This window comes from Chrysoperla carnea, chromosome 1 (assembly GCF_905475395.1).
Source record: "Chrysoperla carnea chromosome 1, inChrCarn1.1, whole genome shotgun sequence".
Classification (NCBI taxonomy): Eukaryota; Metazoa; Arthropoda; class Insecta; order Neuroptera; family Chrysopidae; genus Chrysoperla; species Chrysoperla carnea.
In genome coordinates, this window is record NC_058337.1 from 38355181 (window position 1) to 38376321 (window position 21141).

Consider the following 21141-nt stretch of genomic DNA (forward strand, 5'->3'; position numbering starts at 1 on the left):
ATAAATAGTCAAGGTTTCTAATAGTTGACTCCACAAATCAAAGTGATAATGATTTCCATTTTTCTTCTTTTATAATTGATGTAAATATATTAACTAAAACTATGACGTTTTAATTGAATAAATAGAATATAGCAAAGCAAAGTCAATTTGTATAGACTACTTTGAATATACGTAGCCTTCAAACAAGACTACTTCTTACCACTTAAACATAATATTGAAAAAAAAGAATTTATTCATACATTGGAATCGACTTTTTATCATTAGTTACTAAACAAACGTATTTGAAACGCGAGTGCTTGTTGAAGCTAACAGTCATAGTAGACTACGTCTTTGTATATGCTGTACCTACTACATATATCAATATGAAAAGAATGATTATATTCAATTGAGAGATTATATTCATTAATATCTTGTATAATAATTTGTAAAGACGGTTAACTTAACAATATTTTCAAGTGTTGTTTAATTTCCAACACGCAAGTGAGAGTTAATAAAACTAACAACTAATAAAATAAATAGTTAAAAATATTTTTTAAAGTGTAAAAAAATTTTGTGTAACAATTACAAGAAAAGAAGTGTTTTTTTTTTGTGTTGTTTTTAATTACCAGCAAAAATGGTTAAAGATAATCGACAACGGGCGGTTTTAGTACATTTACCCCCAAATCCACCCTTGGATATTGAATTTAAGGATGTTACTTATACAGTCAGTTTAGGATTTGGAAAAGGTATGTGGTTTGTTTTTATTTTTTTGTCTATTCTTTTTGTTTGTATTTAGAAAGTGATAATGATTTTCTAAAAAATATTAATAATTTTAAAAAGGTGAATGATTGAATGATTTGTTATTAATTTGTTTTTGATAATTTATTGCTATAAACACTCCAATTTAAAAAAAAATCCCATTTACTGATTACATTAAATGTGACGTCTGCCTTTGTAATGTTTTGTAATTTTTATTAATTTATTACTTTAATTATTAATTTATGATTAGTAATATTAAAATAATATAATTTTATTTGCATACCGACTGTTAATGATTTTTGTGTACTCGGTTATTTACTCTCCTTGATTGATTTTTATGCGATCCTAGCAAATTATACAGGGTGTAAACTACCGCATCATAATAGCAGAGCGATATAGAGAATATAATTCTGAGGCGAAAATTCGTTTATAGTTTCTGAAAATTACTAACGATAATTAACGAAGTACTACTTCGTAAATAGTATTCCGGATTCCAAAACTACTAAGGAACGTTTCTTACAACTTTATCGATTGCATGCCATTGAATTTCATAAAAATAAAATAAAAAAATTAATTATTATCATAAAAATGTTCATTTGTTTATTTATTCAATGACGTATAAATTATTTTAAAAGATGGAAAAATTTATTCATTTTTTTTGGATGAGTCAACTCAAAGCTCAAAAAATAATACGCGTTTGTTTGTCTAACTAAAAAAAATTAAGGGCAAACATTAGAATTTTGTCCTTATATATTTAGATTTAAATTCATTTATATTGCTGAAGGCCGCTTTCACTTAAGAGTATTTAGGTATAAATAATTTAGATATTTTTTTTTTTGCTACATATTTATTAAACAAATTGGAATAGTATTTTGTTATAATAGTTATAATGTAAAATTCAGAAAAATTCCATAAAAATTTCGATACCGAAGTAAGTAGGTACCGTAGATACCGAATAAATTATTTATATTGACTTTAGGCAATGTAATGAGGCTTTAGGTTGAATTTGGAACTTTGTCAAAAAATATATACCAAAATCTAAAATCAATAATAAAAACATAAACTAAGACTAGCCTCATACGATCAATGTTATTGAAGAAATGTTTTTGGATCAATAAATGGTAAAATTTAGGATTCCTCACACGAGTCAATAATATTGATCAAATTAAATCATAGTTTACTTCCAGCCAAAAACAAGCCTCACGTGGGCAATATTGGTGACTTAAATTATTGTAATGTTGGATACCTCAAATGAATAAAAAATATTAAATAAAAAAATTATATTCCTTAAATGTTTGACTTCTCAGTTGAATTGATAATTATGAGAACTTTGAAATTTATATTATACTGGATTCATTTTAAAAGAAAAAGAATTTTTGTTTTTTTATTATTTTTTTTTATATTATAACATATCTATTCAACTGAGAATATATTTTAGTTTGATTTGTGTAATTTACAGTTTAATTTTTTTATGTACTTCATCTAAGTGCCACTTGTATTCCAAATCCTGAAACGAATCACACTATGAGTGATACTCGGGAGGCATTTGATCTTTTAGTATCAGATGCCGGCTATCCTACCTATGGTTTTCTATGGGTTTCCATTAGGTTTACATTAGGTTAATGCCGGGATAGTTCCTAACAAAGTCAGTCATAGCTGCATACCTTCCCCTTCCTTTCTTTTCCCTATCCCTTTTAATGACATGTTCTGTACAATATTATATTGCTTAGAAAAAAGAATGAATAAATTAAATAGAATAGAATTTATGTTCAAGGCTTTAATGGCTTAATGACCCTTGCCAAATTGTTAAAAAAAACAACAGTAAACCTGGAGGCTTAAATGACATATTAATTGTATTGCTGAAATCCCTCCATTTACCGACAAAAGCAGATAATTTTTCAATCGCTGAATAGATTTTAAATAATTCATTCAGTGTTCCCATTGACCCGTCATTTATGAACGTTATTTGCTTATTACCTTTTATCACTGCTTATTATTCTATTCTTAATTTCCAGTTCTAAAACTGCTTAGCTGGCAGTAGAATTTGGTATATATACATAGGATTTCTTTGAGAAAGTTGTGCATTATAACATTTATATCCTTAAACTATTTATTGCATTTTTTCAAATATTTGCTCATACTTCACTCCCATATGTTAGAATAGGTAGTATACCTAGCAAAATTGTCTGATCATTCATAAATCAAGAATGCAATAGTTACATTAAAATGCTTTAATAAAATCACAATCTAGACAAAGATACCAATTGTAATTCTTTCACTGGAGCTACCTTCGAAAAGCTATGCATGTTATTTTATGAACTAAATCCAGCCTTATATAAGTATGTTAGATTTTGGTACTCAAGGTGCTGAATACACATTTATTTAGATTCTAGACACTTAGCATATTAGTATGCTTTATCAGTAGCAGATTTAAGACAATTACCGCCTTAGACCCATTCGATAACCTTAAAATTAAGCGTTCTGTTTGTATTAAATGATATCAGGGCATTGTTGTAATCGTAAAATCAGCAGAAGATTTACGGTACAAAAGTCGGAGAGAATACGCTTGAAGTCTAAAGTAAATTTGTTTCGTTTTCAATAAGCATAGAGTATACGCAAACTTTTCGCATTAAACCCCAGGGTATACACCGTATATCACCGTAAACTCTTCATTACAGTACTGCTGTTATGCTTATACACATCAAAGTTAATTTTGTTATTATTAGCTAGTTAATTGTTGTAAAATTATCAAAAATCTTGTTAAAAATCATTAACTAGTTAATTGTAGAACATAGAAAATGTACAAAATCACTACATTATCAAATCATAAAAAACCGCCCACAAAAAAAAAAAAAAATTAATAATCTAAACCTTAAATTACAGCAGCAAGTTGTTTTGACGACTTAATAATACAGATTGGCATAATAGTGAAACAAACTGAATTAATTAAACAATTGATATATAAAAATATTGAATTAATTAAAAAGAGTACCTATACCGTTTATCGTTTTGAATGAAATTCGTCTAAAATTCTGGTTTTTGGATTTCTTTAAAGAGAACTATGAATTTGATCTTTACTTTTGAAATTTGCCCCATTTTCTAAATCAATAATTACGAAGTCAGATACCAACGTAGATAGTTGGTGACTGTTTTTGTAGCAAATGAAATTTACAAAATTATGCTTCTGACGTTAAGCAAAAAATCTTAGTCGAAGTAAAAAATCTTCTTCCAATCACATGCTTTAAAATTTCTTTATCCGATGATGTCCACTTTTAAAAAGCAAGAAATGTTGATAATCATAGTGGAAGCATTGGATAAATTTAGTTTTTTCTTCCACTTCATTGCCTGATAAAATATTATATGTTACTTTTATAATATAAACTAGCTGTCACTTGCCAGTTTCACTGGTTTAGTTTCAACTTTAAACACAAAAACTATCGCGTTATAGAATTCACTTTCCTTGCTTTCACTTATTCCCCTTTTTTTCCACAATTTCATGGGTTTTAATTTTTGGAACCCTAATTATTTCAAAATAAAATATAACCCATGTAACTCGCTGATAATACTAAATTATTAATTAGGAAAAATTTAAAATTATCAATTCGGTAAAGATTTGATAAATATTTTCTTGGCAATAACAATGAGAAATATTTGTTTTCCATAAATTAAGTTGAACATGAACTGTTTTTTATCCCTTCTGTTAGTCATGAGTGAGACCAAGATCATAGTTATCATGGCCTTGGCGATGGTACCTTGGTATTGGTATTGGTATTGGATTTTTATTTTTAGGCCCGGTCGTTGTCTCTCAAATATATGTCTTGGTTTTGCAGAGTTGAGTCTTGATCTTGGTCTTGCAAAAATAATGTTAATCGAGTCTTGTTTTAGATCTTTGATCAACCATCGTTTGAACTTTTAAGTTTATTATTTTATTATTTCAGAATTTTATTTTATTGTGTTATTTCATTTCTTTTAATAACCATTACAAAATTAATTAATTATCTACATATATTAAGCATATTGCAAAATTCTCTAGAGGGTTCATAAGTCTTGATCTTGCAGAGTTAGGTCTAGGTCTTGATCTTGATTCATATTGATAGGGTCTTGGTATTGGCCTTATCGAAGTCATATTATATTAGTCTTGGTTTGGACCAAGACTGCAAGACCCAGACTGATTTTGGTCATCACTAGTTTCTGTCTTTACTCTTTATATTTTTTATAAAAAATATAATATTGCATTTTTATGTGCTTACATTATTTGTTTCTTTTTTCAAAATATTATTAGAAACGACTCATTTTCTTGAGAACTTTCACAAAATAAATAATATTAGGCTTAATAACTAATATATGGAATATTTTAGAAAATAATTAAAACGGGGAAATAAGAAATGGATAATTAAAAGTATAAACATTTTATATACGTTGGAAAATTTCCGTAATTTTTTTGTTCTACAAATTAACTGAAAAAAGAGTATTTATATGACGTAAACTGTATTAATGTAAATTGTATGTAAATTATCATAAAATAATTTTAATACACAAATAATCTTATTAAAACATTGTAGTATTTATTTCATTATTTGTTTAAGTATCTTAATTAATAGGTACCTAATTAAAAAAGTTTTCCGTTTCGATTTTAAAGTTATTAAAAAATAGTAAAGATAAAAAGTTTTACTACATATTGGAAAATAGGGAAAGAAATATCTAGATGAAAAGTCCTGTGCCATTTTTCGATCTGGCGCATCGTTTACAAGTTAGGACTTCATTATCATTTTAATTTTAAGAGATTTTCAAGTATATAATATTATTGAAATAAAATTTATTACAATTTATTAGCAGAACATTTTTAAGTTTATACAAATAAATTAACGTACAAGATTCTAGCATAGATTCAACAATTAGAGCTATATATTCCATACATTTGAATAATAATTTTGGCTATGGTCAACTTTGATATAAAAGCATTTTTTTTCATAAACACAACTTTAGTTGCAATTTTCAATTTCTTTCGAAACAAATGAATAATAAGCCAAAACGAACCATCTATTTTGAATGTAAAAATATCTTTTCCGCTCAGTTAAATACATCCGTATTTTTAATAGTGGGTACCAAATAATAAAGTTCCTGTTCTTTTTTTTGTTTATTTTTTTACAACTTTCATTTAACATATAATTTATAAATTCAAAATGGCGTAAAGATGACCTTATCAATTAAAAAAAAAACTGAATTCATTAAAATCTATTTTTTGATAAATATTGTAAATTATATGTCTATTTTAAATCAAGTATCTACTATATATGTCTACTCTCATATGTACTATATTTGTCTTTTAAATCATAAAAAATTGTGTACATTTTATTTTTCTTTTAGCAAGTAACATATTTTTTAAAATTATTTTTAATCAGTTGTCCTTAATTTCAAATTCTTATATTAAGTATTAATTTGTTGTAATTAAATATATTGATTACTTCCGTATTGGTTTTTATTAATTTTTTTAATATAAAATTATTAAATTAATATCTGTGTGCGTTTCTTTTTTTTTTATATGATCCTTGTAACATATTTTTAATTTTAAATAACCCCCAATGTAAAATGAGTTCAATGAAATTTTCTGTAAATAAATTTTGTTTTTGTTTATATGAAAAATCAATAGTTAAATTTTGTTAACTTTGTTACTATAGTCTAAAATGGACCATGCACTTTTTTTAAATGGGAAATGACCTTTGGTCATACTATGTACAGATTATAATTTATTACATAAATAGATAGGCAAATCTACTGAACATTGTCCAAAAAGGACCCCCCCCCCCCTGGAGTGAGGCACTCACAGTGAACTAATTAAAAAAAAAAGCGGGAATTGGTACTATTTGAATTATTTCTTCTTAGTTTATAACTTTTTAAATTTTAATTTGTCTTCTAATAAAATAAAGTGAAATTTTTTAAATAAAATAACAATTACAGTAGACCCGCGGTAGTTTGGCATAATCCGACATAACTATAATGGTAATTACAATGCAGATTTATTATTAAAACCATGAATTATTCGTGGCTAAAATTAGAAAATGATTGAAGTCTTACCACTTTGATATGTAATTTGTCGGATTACAAGGTATTCTTTTTCAAAAAGTTCCGGACTACAGGGGGTTTGTGGCAGTACTTTATAGTCCGGCAAATTCGATAATTCGATACCACCTTGAAAAACGTCTGTGGATTACCGCCAAGTCCATTGTATTAGTAAAATAATAATTTATTGCAATATTTGAAACAAAATAGCATTTATTTTAATGTTAACAATTACTTACTATAGGTACTTTGATGTAAATTAAATGCAATGTCTAACCATTTTAGTTCGTTAATAGTCAATAATAATCACAAATCAACACGAACTAAAGGTAATCAATATGAATAACAAGACCTAAACACTAAAATTAACTCAGTACATACCATAAAAAAAATCAGAAAATGATATAAACATACCTAAAATGACCTAAACTAAACACTAATTAATTAATGAACAGGGGCGCAATGAAAACGGCCTAAACACTTAAATAAAGTCACTACACAAATGGTCCACATAATGTTAATAAACGCAATGAGTTGAGAATACACACGAAAAAACCTAAAGAATTTTAACTACATGCAAACGAATTTTGAAAGACGATTGTTTATTTATTTAAAAATATATAAAATATTGTTTTCCCAACAACCATTGAAATGGATAAATTATTATCAAAACTAACGAATATAACGAATATAACGTGTAGAGCCACCTGGAGAAAGGCACCTTCAGAGAGGAAAAAATAGAAAAAATTTTCCAGGGAGTTGCAAATCTAATTTAATTTAAAAACTATAATCTGTGACACAATGCATTTTATTAGTCAAATGATTTGGGAGGTAACTAAAGTTTCATATTTTAAATGAAATTTCCGATCCTTTTAAATCACGTTGCAAATTCAAGTTAAAATGACCGACATATGTGCCATAGTTTTATCAAAACTAGGACTTGAAACCTAGTTGGATATGTTATTAATTACTAACTCGTACCTAAGTATAAAATAATTGTTTGAACAAAATCTGACGATGGGTTTTTGTGTAATTAATTACTAAAAAGCGAACATGTAATCTATAGTAATTGTTAACTACATACATATTGTATTTTAAATAATTTCGCTGAAACTTCTATAGATAAAAAAAAGGAAAAATTATTATTTTTACAAATGAGTGTTCGTAGATTTCGTAGAAGTAAAAATTAATTTTTTTTTTTTTTTTTTTTTTGGCGAAGGGTTTTATTTCTTAATTGAAAGAAGTTGATTTACAATTAATCACAAGTAAAAGTTGAGGGAGACAACATTAGTAAACGAGAAAGTACCTAAGCAATAGGATAAACTATTTTCGTTACCTCCGATTAATCAACCTTGAGTTTATGTTCATTTTCGAAATATTAAAATTTATTATATGTATTTGTATCTAGATGCATTTTCGCCATGTATCTGGATGCGTTTTCGGCAATGTATGTGGACCTAGAAACATAAAACGAGTATCTTATACAATACTGATTTAACTCTACTACTAATAGAAAAAGAAACCTTATAGGTATGTCATATAAAAATTAATCATCGTCTTCTTGCATAATCGCCTTCTTGCATTGGCATTCAAAGTACGAACGGTCAAGTTTATAGCACCAATTAACTTATCAACCCATCATTTCAAAAGTCACATAAGTATTTATAACAACTAAAAGACAAATGATGAATGGATAGGTACTTAAATAATAAACTTTGTATTAATAAAAATCGTTCTCGAGTGTCACACAAAAGCTCACGAGCGTATTTTAATTCCGACATTCATCTGAAATTCCAATTTATAACGAAACTCGTCGAAATCAAAATTCGTTCAGAAACCATTTAACAAGCACTAACAATTTTCTATCATCAAATTGTACGATATTTAATGGCATTTTAACAATTTTAATTACATAATAAAACTATACACATCCACAGATGTGTTTCATTTGCTTTAATTCAAACTTAAATTCAAACTTTATATTATTTTAGTAAGTAAATATGATAAAGTGTGTCACATTTAAGATGAATACATCCCCATATTTTCGTTATGAATAGGAATATCGATTTGAATATTTGCACGGTCATACAGGGAGATGGGTCACATTTTTTAAGATACTTAACCGAAATCTGAACTTTAAACTCGGCCTACTACAAATTCTTCTAAATACTCCTAAATAAGGATTAGAAACCGATCAATAAGGACTTTTAGCGGAGGAAGGGTGTTATCAAATGGGGAGCCTAATACAGTAAAGAACCATCGATTTCACAAAAAAACAAATAAATGTAAATTTGACCTCAATTCATCATCTGATTCAGAAGTTATATAATTACATACAGGCGGACGTACGAACAATTCTAAATATAAATCACTTTCGAAATTCGATAAAAATGACATTTTTTAAAATATAGAGTTTAATAAATACCTTAGGAATATGATAACAAACCTTGACTTTTATAAGTACTGACTGTTTTCCTGTTTCAAACATCATAAAGTAAGGTTGTTGTTAAATTGATAGACGTACAAGTATCTCTTACAATATTGTTTTATATGAATAAAAACATTTAATAATCCATAATTATTTCATTATTAAAAAAAAAAAAAAATTAAAAACAAAACGAAGTATTTTATTTACAAGTTTTTTTAACAATATTATTTCATACCTACTTATTTTTTCAATCAGACTTGTAAAATTATTGTCTATAATAGGTATATTATTATTATTATAATTATTATTAATAATTATTTCATTTGTATACATTTTTATTTGTTGCAAGAGAATAATTATATTATTATTGCTAAATTACTGTTGTTATTGTGAAAGAAAAAATAACTATTAAATGATAAATTTAATTTGCAAAGATTATTTTGTACAGTCTTTAGATCAATGAACTTAATGGTTTTGCAAGAGTTCATTCAACATCAAGTTTAGTTATATGTATCTAGAAAACAAGTACTTCATCAGGGAGGAGGAAAGTAGGGACGATTGCTCCCCTAAGAAGCTTGCGGGATTCCGCATCACTTGGCTCCTTCGCGAATCTCTTTAATTTAAGTTTTTTGTTTATAGACATTTTTTTACGACAATAAATTTTATCTGTTTATTATCTTTACCATCTGGTGACACTCTAGAAAATATTTACTAAATATAACCCAAAAAAAATATCTTGTTTTACTGAATAAAGCTCTACTGAAAATTTTGATCTATATTATCCACTAAAAAGTTAAAATCTCTATTCGTGTATTTGTTGGTTGGGAGACTGTTTTTACAGCAATTGAGATCAATGAAAAAAAGTACACTATGAAGCACTGTGAAAAAAAAAATATTTTTCTCCAAAATAAATGCAGAATTCAATTTCAAGAAAAAAAGTGTTGACTTTCAATATTGTGTAAATGCAGTCTTTGAATAAGATTTTCCAAAAAAACATTCGTTAATTCTTTTGGCCTCTTTATATCTAGTATCTATCTTCATTTTTTTTTTGAGAAGGTACAAATTTAAAAAAAGTTTTATTTACTTCCTTGCGCTTCCACCAAAAAAGAACGGTAGTGAAAAAAATATCCTCTTTCCTGCTTTTAGAAAATACGACTACTGCAGATACAACACAAACTTAAACCAGCTTTGTATTTACAGAATTATGAAGTTTCAAAATTATATTATATAAATGTCGTATTCACTACAAAGTCGTTTCCATTAGTTATTTATATCGGCTATACGTTAAAGCTATAGACAAATGTGGACGAACTTTGATAATTTTATCAAAATACCTGTTTAGAGCTCTCATTTACTGTTTTTACTTACTTATTTTTATAAAACCGTCCTATCCGAATTATATCTTATCTACTAACATAATTGAGAATTTCGATTCATTAGCATCTCTTGACATTTTAAAAAATTCAGACTTCACAATATAATTTTTATTGAGCTACTAAAACCAGTATTTATCATTTATCTAATACCTGCGAGAATTTACTCGCGTGATTTAGATAATAATTGTAGAGATTTTTTATCATACAATACTGAATTTTACTCTGTTAATGTCATTAATATGCAAAATTAAATTAAAAAAAAAAATGGGTAATATCAATAAATAGAATGCAAATGCGTATAATGCCTAAAAATGTTGGTATTATATTTTTATTACAAAGTTCATTTTTTGAAAATTTTATTATTTTTAAATTTTATCTTAAACATTGGAGACCTCAAGAATGTGGAACACAAGATCCCTGGCCCTACTATCACCTCTTGAATTAGCTTTATTAATCTTACTAAACAAAATTTCAATGATTTTGTTATAAATGTCAAAGCTAGACTGGCTCAAATTAGAATAACAAATTGATAATATCAAAGCTTTTTACGAACAATGATCTCAAATAAATTGAAAAAATTTTATTATTATTATTGTTATATTATGATATTTAATTTATTTGTTCGAATGTATTAAGGCAGACCTCCATCACTAAACTTATATGTTTCCCAAATTTATTATGAGATTATTTTCAATACTATGGAAATTTTTACTTTTTCATATTTTGTAAAACTATAGTGGTGTGCAAAGCCTAAAAAAGTAAAAAAATGGGTTTTAAAATAGATTGGAGATGCGGGGGATCGAACCCCGGGCCTTTCACATGCAAAGCGAACGCTCTACTACTGAGCTACATCCCCTGTTGTGAATTGAATCAATCAGCTTAGTTGCCTAGGTTTAAATCGTTCAATTCACGTATAGAAAATGAATTTGGCATGCATCACAAAACACAAAAAACTAAATTCTAAAATATTTTTATTTTTGATTATCGAAATTTTTCTGGCTACATGGTGTTAAAAAAACGATTTAAAGGAGCGATATCTTTGACTCAAGTGATCTGAAACAAAAAATAAAAGAAAGATTAATAAAATCCTGATTCATTTTATAATAAAACGATTATTTCCAATCTATCAACATACCCCATTACTTTCCCAGGTGAATATTTTTTCAACGAACTTTTTTGGAAAAAATGATCCAAGTAAAACTTGGTCCATATGAAGAGGGCCTTGCATTAATGTGTTAAATTTTTCAGTTTGTAACTGATAAGAGATACTGTAAAAGTTTAAATTAGTAAATTATTCTTTATAAAATAACAAAAATCTTTCTTCTAAACAGCCTTTTGCTTACCTAGTAGGTTCGAGTATAAATCATGCATTTAATGCGTGCAAATATTTTTAAGTATTTTCTAGACTGTTAGAGTTAAAAAGTGACTTTAACTTTGTGAGGGGGTGAGTAAATTTGGTCCATGTGTATCCGTATAGAAGAATCTTTCAAACCAAAGTAGATGGACCAACAAAACCCAATTTAAAAAAACAAGAGAAAACAAACAATTGAGTTAATTGTTGAAATACCATGTATAGACGGTGTTGATAACCCAATCGTTTGCTTTTTTAAGTCATGTAAATAAGAAAAGATATCCACGCTTAGATAGCCACACACATGTAACTGATATTCCCATATAATACATACTAAAAAATTTGCGCCCTCGCGGGTAAACAGTGATGTTTACGAAAAAATATTTCAAACAAAAGTTGTTTATTTTTTTAAAAGAAACATTTTTTACATTTAAACTTTTGTTCTATCTATAACGTTATATAAGATGGGTCCTACGGACCCAAGACCCAGTTGACCTATATTGCTCATTTACGAACTCAACCTTACTTTTTACGTCCTAAGCACGCTATAAAAATTCAACTTGATATCTCTTTTGGTTTTTGAGTTATCGTGTTGACGGACAGACAGGCGGACAGACAGGCGGACAGACAACCGAAAACGGACTAATTAGGTGATTTTATGAACACCTGTACCAAAATTTTGTTGGTAGCATTAATATTTTCAAACGTTACAAACTTGGGACTAAACTTAATATGCTTTGTATATATTTCATATACATGATATAATTATTGATTTCATTGTTGGTAGTAGAATGTTCCATTTTAAATGAATAATTATAATATTTGGAAAAAAAAGTGGAAGAACTTGTACAAAAACATGATCATCACATATTTATATACTACAGAATCAGAAAAAAGAATGTTTGTAATGCTTGTAGGTATTACGTATTTTTATAAGCGATTTAATAGAATGACCTTTTGTTATTATTTGTTTGATAAGAATAATATTACTAAAAACGGGGACTGACATCCGCTGCTTAGGATCCGAGCAAAATGCAATCAAAGACTTGTATGTGTTTTTGCATGTTTAAGGTAATTTACCTTAAAGGTTTTAAAAATATTATGCAAGCATCGTTTACAAAAGCTCATTACTTGAAAATGAAAAATCACACAAAAATCAAATACAAACCAAATTCAATAATTAAAAAAAATTTAATAAAAAATACTTTTTAAGGGACAAGCTTTTATTGTACGAAAAAGTAGAAAATAATTTTATTTATAAGTAACTCATACCCGACTATTTGTAAAAGCTTGAGGCGGATAATTTAAAATATCAAAAATGAATCGGAACGCCTCATCTATACTCCACATGCCTAATTAATTTTCGATTCATCCTTGATATTAAGCGCCTCAAGCTTTTACGAGAGTCGGATAAGAGTGACTTTTTTATTAAAATTTTTAATTTAAGTCTAAAAAATGTATTTGCATAAAATATGGTGGAAGCGATAGGAAAATCAGGACGGCGCAACCTTACCATGCATTGTCATCCAAATTAAATGTGCATACAAAATTTCAGCTCAATCGGTTGAAAAAATCTACTTCAAAATTGAGTTTAAAGAATTCACGGTAACATACATACATACATTGCAAGTTAAGTAAAAGCTTTAAAAAAAAGTAGCATGTTATTATAACGGACTAAAAAGTATAAAATCAAAAATACCTAGCTATTAAAATACTTGTAAGATTAGAAACGAAAAACATGGGGCGCATGCACTGCACTTATTATAGTTATGTAGGTATTGCATGCGTCCCATGTTTTTCCGTCCCATCTTGTTCAAATAGTCTTGGAAATATTTGAATTCAAAGTTTCTTTGGGACAAAAATTCTTAATATTTTTTGGTGTGCACACGTAAGGAACGTAAAAATTTCTAACCGATGAAAAAACAAAAGGAGGAAGTTTCTCAATTCGAGACGTTTTTTTTAATGTATGATCACGCATAACTTTTTGCAGAATAGTCCGATTTAAATAATTATTTTTATACCATGCATATATGTAACATGTAAGGTATATTAAGTTTAGTCCCAAGTTTGTAACGCTTAAAAATATTGATGCTAAACAAAAAATTTTGATATAGTTCATAAAAATATCTAATTAGTCCATTTCCGGTTGTTTGTCTGTCGTCTGTCGCCTGTCTGTCATCACGATTACTCAAAAACGAAAAAAGATATCAAGCTGAAATTTTTATAGCGTACTTAGGCCGTAAAAAGAGATAGAACAAAAGTTTAAATGTAAAAAATATTCCTTATAAAAAAATAATCAACTTTTGTTTGAAACATTCTTTTGCAAATATCACTGTTTACTCGTACGGGCGGAAATTAGGCGGAAATTGTATAGTTTGTAATTATGGGAACATCAGTTGTGTATGTGTGACATGTATGTATGTGTAATCTGATATGCATGGTATTTCAACAATTAACTCAGTCAATTGTTTGTTTTCACTTGTTAATAACAAATTCTATGAATTTCATAGAATTAAGAGTGAATATTATTTTATTTACAGCATTTCATAGTAAGATATGCCTCAGACCTGACGTCGGCCTGTCGACGAATGTCGTCAAACGTCGGGCGCTATCAGTAATTTTTGGTTCTTTTCAGTAACAGTCTAATTATTCCATACTTTTGTTTTTATCAAAAACTTTATTATCATCAAAAGTTTTTAAGGAGTTGAATTGAGAACTTTCTTAAAATATGAAATGCCTACGTTGAACGGATTGAAAGACACATCTTCAATAATAACAACTAATTCCTCGGTCTGCTAACTTTAAAAAAAAAAATCATTCATAATTTGAACTTGTTATCTTCCAATGTTTTGGGTCAAATTTGATTATATCATTTGCATTTGACATTGTTTCATAAAATAAAATAATCTGAGTTGTTTTGTTTGTTTTTTGACGAAAAAAAAAAAATTACAAACATATAAAAATTTCATAATAATAAGTTGTTATTAATTAAATAATTACAAAATTTTTATGTTGATTTTTTGATTTTAAAGGAACGGATGATTGTTTATAATCATAAGTTACGAGAGTTGAGGTTATGCTTTTGTTCATTTGATATATAAAGCCTTGACCTGTTCATATTATATGAGTAAATATTAATAATAATTATGAATAAATATTTTTTGTGCACGGTTCATTAAAGAATTACAACCAACATGTTACTGTCAACTGCATATAAAAGAATTCACACATCTTTATTTGCTAATTATCCTCATTATTTGTAATAATTACTAATTATTTTGTTTATTTTGTGATTTTAAAGAAGCCAAATTGATATATACCTACATTATTTATAGGCAATCCACACAAATTCCATTCCATTGCGAAAATGCATCAAAATATCGATTTTTATTAGCACTATCTAATTTTTTTTAAATTGAAGTCTTGTAAGGCTTAATATTCTTGATTATAAAATAACTTATTTATGTGGTGGGGGCGCAAGGTAGAGTTAAACAGTGTATTACCTATAATCTTAATCCAGCAATAAATCAGCGATTCTACCGTTATTAAAAATATTTTAATATTGATAAAATTAGAAATTCCACCATAAAAATAATTCTATTCTTTATTTTACTTCTCCACAGTTTTTCTACTTAAATAAAATTGCTTAATAGTTTTACGTTAAAATATTCTATTCCAACATATTTCTTCGTTTTGATTAAAATATACTCCTAAATAATACTACTTAACAAAAATCCTGCTTTTATATTTTTCTACTCTTAAAAATTTATACGTTGAAATAAATATATCTGCTTTTAAAGATTTATAATTTTAAATAAATCTACTTTTAAATAATTCTATTTTAAAAGAACACTAGTCTGATCAATTTCAATTATTTATCATTTGCTTTCATGAATAAATGTTAGAGTGTTACAAAAAAATCGAAGGTGTTAAAACATTCTGGCATCGGTTTTTTGTGACACATTGTAGAATTGAATTTTACTGGAGTAATGCTTTTGGAGAGTAGAATTATTTAAAAGCATAAATATTTAAAAATATAAAACCTTGAGAGTAAACTTATTGTGAAGTAGAAAAATAGATTAAAGTAGTCTTTTTGTTAAGTAATAGCAGTATAATGTAATTAAAGTATAATTCTTAAAAAGTAGAAATATATTGAAATTGAAATATTTAACGGACAGTTGTTTAAAAGTAATTTTATTTAAATTTAATCAGGCCCGTTGAGGAAACGTTGGAAGAGAGTTCAGGAAAAATTTTCAAAACCCTGAGCGATATCTGCGATGAATACGACATAGAAGTGCAACTTCAGCGAAAACGCATTGCCGGGCGGATTGCCAAAAAGTTGAAGCACTCGATATTTGCAATAAATGTCTATTAAAGAATTCGCGTTCTGGCAGTTTTGCCTGTGATAACAGCGACGAATGAACGCTCCTTTTCAACCTTGCGTCGTCGCAAAACATACCTTAGATCGACAATGTCTGAAGTTCGGCTAAACGGATTTTTTCTGAATTAACTTATTGAAAAACAGTGACTCAATATTTTATTAAATGTTCTCTTACTCGAAAAAAGAATTTCTTGTTTTTATTGAATTTATGACCTAACATGGCGAACAAAAGTTTGAACCCCTTCCTTGAATAAGATAGAATTATAGAATTATTATTTAATAGAATTATTTTTCTCTTAAATCTTTTATTTTTTTAAAATTTATCAGTATCTTAAGAAAATATAAGAAAAATTGTCTAATAATATAAAAAAAAAAGTAGCCAAAACATAAGTGTTGAAATTAGTTCTAGGTCCTCGTTCTAATTAAAGTCACACATGTAGATTGATTGAATTTATTTAAATTTCATACTTACCTATCTTATTTTTATTTAGATTTCTTAACTTATATAATTACATTTGAAACACTCACTAGAATCTAATATGAAACACTCACATGACTTCTGTTTACAAGTAAACTAAAATTGTTGACGGAAAATGAAAAATTTTTTAATAAAAAATACTTTTTAAGGGACAAGCTTTAATTGTACTAAAAAGTAGAAAATAATTTTATCTATAAGTCACTCATACCCGACTATTTGCAAAAGCTTGAGGCGCTCAATTTAAAATATCAAAAATGAATCGTAACGCCTCGGAAGGGATTTTAAGAACAGTATAAAATTATTTAATTGAATTTGGTCAAACTGTCCCACTTTTTATATTTTATTCTATTATTGTGAGAAAATAATAATAATTATAAGTAAACATTTTATCATTGAACGTAAACAAACAAACCACACCCATTGTCGCATGGTTTGTTTGTTTACGTACAATAATCTAATGTTTTTTCAAAGATAATCCAATTAAATCATTTTATACTTTTTAAAAATCCCTTCCTTAGTTGAATATTATTAAATAAAATTTAAAAATATCTACTGATTATTATCACTGGCTAATGGTTAACAAATGTATCATTTTTTGACATACCCGTATCTCCCAAATTAGGCCTCAGATACAAATTTGGAAAAGAGTTTTTTTGTTGCTCTTGATGAGCTCATTTTCGGAAGCTAGGTTTCTGCAGTCAATAACAGAACACGTTGTATATTCTCAACTGTATATTTATATTTTTTTATTGTTATCTTTTCAACAAATCAATAAAAACTTCAATTTCTAAATTTTATTAACTCTGTTTTATTAATTATGTACGTAAAAACGGCTTTTAAGATATACACGAAACTAAGTATTTTTTTTATTATATGTTAACTTCATAAAATGTTAATGAAAAATGGATTTATCGCCAAAATATATTTTTCTTTCTATAAGATACTTTTTGATGATTTAAAGAAAATTTATTAAGAATTTTAAGCAACCACTTTTTCGGCTACATATTAAGAGGAAACTTTCAAAAATTGTTTCATCTTTCCTCTTATTTTTGTATGTCCTTTAATTTCCTCAATTCACTTGGAGGGGTATTTATTGGAGAATCTATGACTATCTCATATTTGTAACACATAGATAGAATGTTATCTCTGTACACAGAAGTAAACATTGTAAATTTTATTAAATAAAAATGTATATAATTTAATAATATTATTAATATAGGTAATACTGGTATAATATATATAAACTATAAAGAATTATATTATACTTTCTCCATATTTTGAAATGATTATTTGCTAATAAACAGATATACCTACTATACCTATATTATACTACATTTTATAAATAGATGTCAACCAATCTATGGAAAAAAAAACATTCGTTAAGTGTGTAGAGATCCGCATCATTTAATGGCCAGGTACATCCAATATTTTGACTATAGTATATACGTAGGTCATGGTTACATACCGGGAGTGGACAGCAAAATAGCTTGACAAAGCCGTAAAAACAATGGGCTATGGTAACCCTACCAAAAATGAAGGAGGGAGGAAATAAAAAGGGTTGCCATACTTTATCGACCAAGTAGACCTGGCAACCTACTATTTCTTGAAAAGGTAGATTAAAAGCATAGTTTTACGTAAAAATTATCGGGTTACCTTATGGGTCAAGTTGATACCCCAAAGAGCATCATCAAAAACAAAGGATGTCATACTTTATTGACCAAGTTGACCTGGCAACATATGATTTCTTGAAAAGGTCGATTGAAAGCTATGACTTCAGGTGTCTTATTAATTACCTGACTACGTTATTATAGGTTTTTATATTCTGATTGAACGTAGCGATTACAAATGATGGCTGCCGCATAATCCACTTTAACAACAGTACAAATGTTAATTTTTTGAAATATTTATTAAAACTTGATCTTAGTATACCACTAGTTCGATTTACATCTAGGCATATAAATATCACGAGTATGACAGAATACACGCTTTAAGCAATGTATCTAAGTGAAAGGTATTATATACATGTGCTGACCCCCACTCTCTGTAGGCATGCAACAGAAGAACTGTCGTATAGCTTAAAAGACATCGAAGCCACGATACAAGTCACTTTTGCAATTTCAGACAACATGTATAATACCTCTTACTTAGATGCATTTGCTTAACGCATTTACTCTGTCATACTCATGATAGTTATATGCCTAGATGTAAATCGAACTAATGGTATACAATAGATCCACCGTTATCGGATGTATATCTCTATGTGAATATCAAACCATTTAAAACAAAGGATGAATGATCCTAAACTATTAAAGTGCCGTAAATTATATTGGTACAGGATTATTCGAAAACAGTAAGTCCTATAACTATTGTTGTAAAGGACCATTTCACATTATATTAAGAAACTTTAACAGAGACATAACTATATGAGAAATACTTCAACAAAATTTTAATCAATAGAATGGACTATTAATTAAGAATATAAAGTAGAAAATTCATTTAAAATTAGTTTTCTCCGTGTCACTAATATGTTGTTTCAAGCATTTAAACGCTTGTGGTGCTGTAAAATAACTTGAAAATGTATCGAGGTAGCGATTAATAAAAACATTTGTAAATCGATACCTACCTCATTAGTTTAGTAATCGAATCTGTAAGAAAAGGGCCTTTTGAATTGCAACTGATATTATAAAACTTATATTAAAAAATGCTTGCTGAAATTATTAAATAACAACTTTTTTTTTTACATCAATTTGTTTGTAATATCCGGTGAGAAAATATAGGTCAATTTGATTCTAATTACTATTATTGTAAATTATCTTCAAATATTTCTAATATTGTTACGAATAGAAGTATTAATTTCTATTCTTTCAGAAATTTATTTCTATTTTTGGGCTACTACTAATTAATTTAGATTTGTGTATTATAAAATAACAATAGTGATGTCTTTGAGGTACTGAAATTCAGGGCCCCAACCCTTGATATAGATTGTTTGAGTATATTAGGTATTGTTATTAGCACCGTGTGTGAGTTTTATTGGAGGCGTTTCCATGGCAACGTTACACTACTTTAATTATAGAATTATATAGATGCATTTATAATTGTATGGATTGCATTTATGATTTACATTGAAAATTTAATATTATTGTCTCCCAAATTTAAATAAATAATTATGATAATTTATATTTAAAAAATAATATTTATGCAATTTGATTTCTTATTTTCACAATCTTTAATGCATTTTTAATTAATTAGTGTTTTTCAATAATTTTAATTTGACATTCACTATAACATTTACATGTAAAGAATCGCTGGCATCTATTTTCGTGTCCCTACCATGACTACGCACACAACGAATAGGAAATTATATTGAAAATGATAATTACAAGGTATCCAGAGTATGGATATTTAAAAAAGTACATCAGAAAACACATTAAAACTTCACATTAGAATAAAACTTAAAAATATCTTTTTTTGACGTAATTTTTGAATTATTGATTCCTCTATCGCATTTTGGCTTCCGGCGATTTCATTCGATTCAGCGTTCAGAAAAAAAAAAATCACCATTTTATTCCAAGGTCCCAATAGGTATGCACAAGAGACCATCTATAGTTGATTAGTTGCTACTGGATTATAATCGAGTATTCACTTTTATCGTGACGTTTGTCGTCTGCATTTTATTTGTAAGAATCAAAAACTAATATGTCTATATATCATGACAATTGTTTTTTGTTGTTGTTGTTATTTATATGATTAATATTTTTTAAATATTTTGCATATGAGTTTCCAGTTTACATAAGCGTGCATAAATTATCATGTTTAATAAAAACAATAGGGTATTTTATTGTAATTCATAAAATGCAGGTAATAGTTAGGTACAGGTAATTAATTGTTAATACAAAGCAATAATAAAATTATAGAAAGAATTCATATTTCCCCCGAAAAAAGTACACTTAAAACACAGTTTCGAAAGTCAACGGAGAAGGAATGGAGGTGTGTTATAAGTCCTTTTCATGACTCCTTTAGCCGGATTTACGGGTTATTGAAGATGTTTTCATTATTTACGATTAATTTAATTGTCAATCATGTATGTTTGTATTTTGTCAAAATATATACCCTTAAAAATATTTAGCTAGATTTATAAAATTATTATTAAGTAGCCTGACCGGTTTGGATTGCTTTGACAATCTTCTTCAGTAACATCCCTTAGAAATAAAAATAAATTACCAAAATAAGAAAAATTTAATAAAATTAAATAACATAGTTCTGCAACACCCTGAAGAAAATAAAGAAATATTTAAATTTAATCTAATTAGGATTACTACCCTTAAAATA

General features: G+C 27.3%; 1 protein-coding gene and 1 non-coding gene across 2 annotated transcripts in view; one reads left to right on the plus strand and one right to left on the minus strand.

Moving 5' to 3' along the window:
- Positions 1-301: 301 nt before the first annotated feature.
- Positions 302-21141, plus strand: part of LOC123297134 (ATP-binding cassette sub-family G member 1-like) — an 82104-nt gene continuing 61264 nt past the window's right edge. The window contains exon 1 of the mRNA XM_044878800.1: positions 302-725. Coding sequence (XP_044734735.1) covers positions 614-725 — 112 coding nt within the window. The 5' untranslated portion in view covers positions 302-613. The remainder of the gene's footprint in view (positions 726-21141) is intronic.
- On the minus strand, positions 11387-11458 carry Trnaa-ugc. The gene has a single exon. It is a non-coding gene; the product is annotated as a tRNA-Ala (tRNA).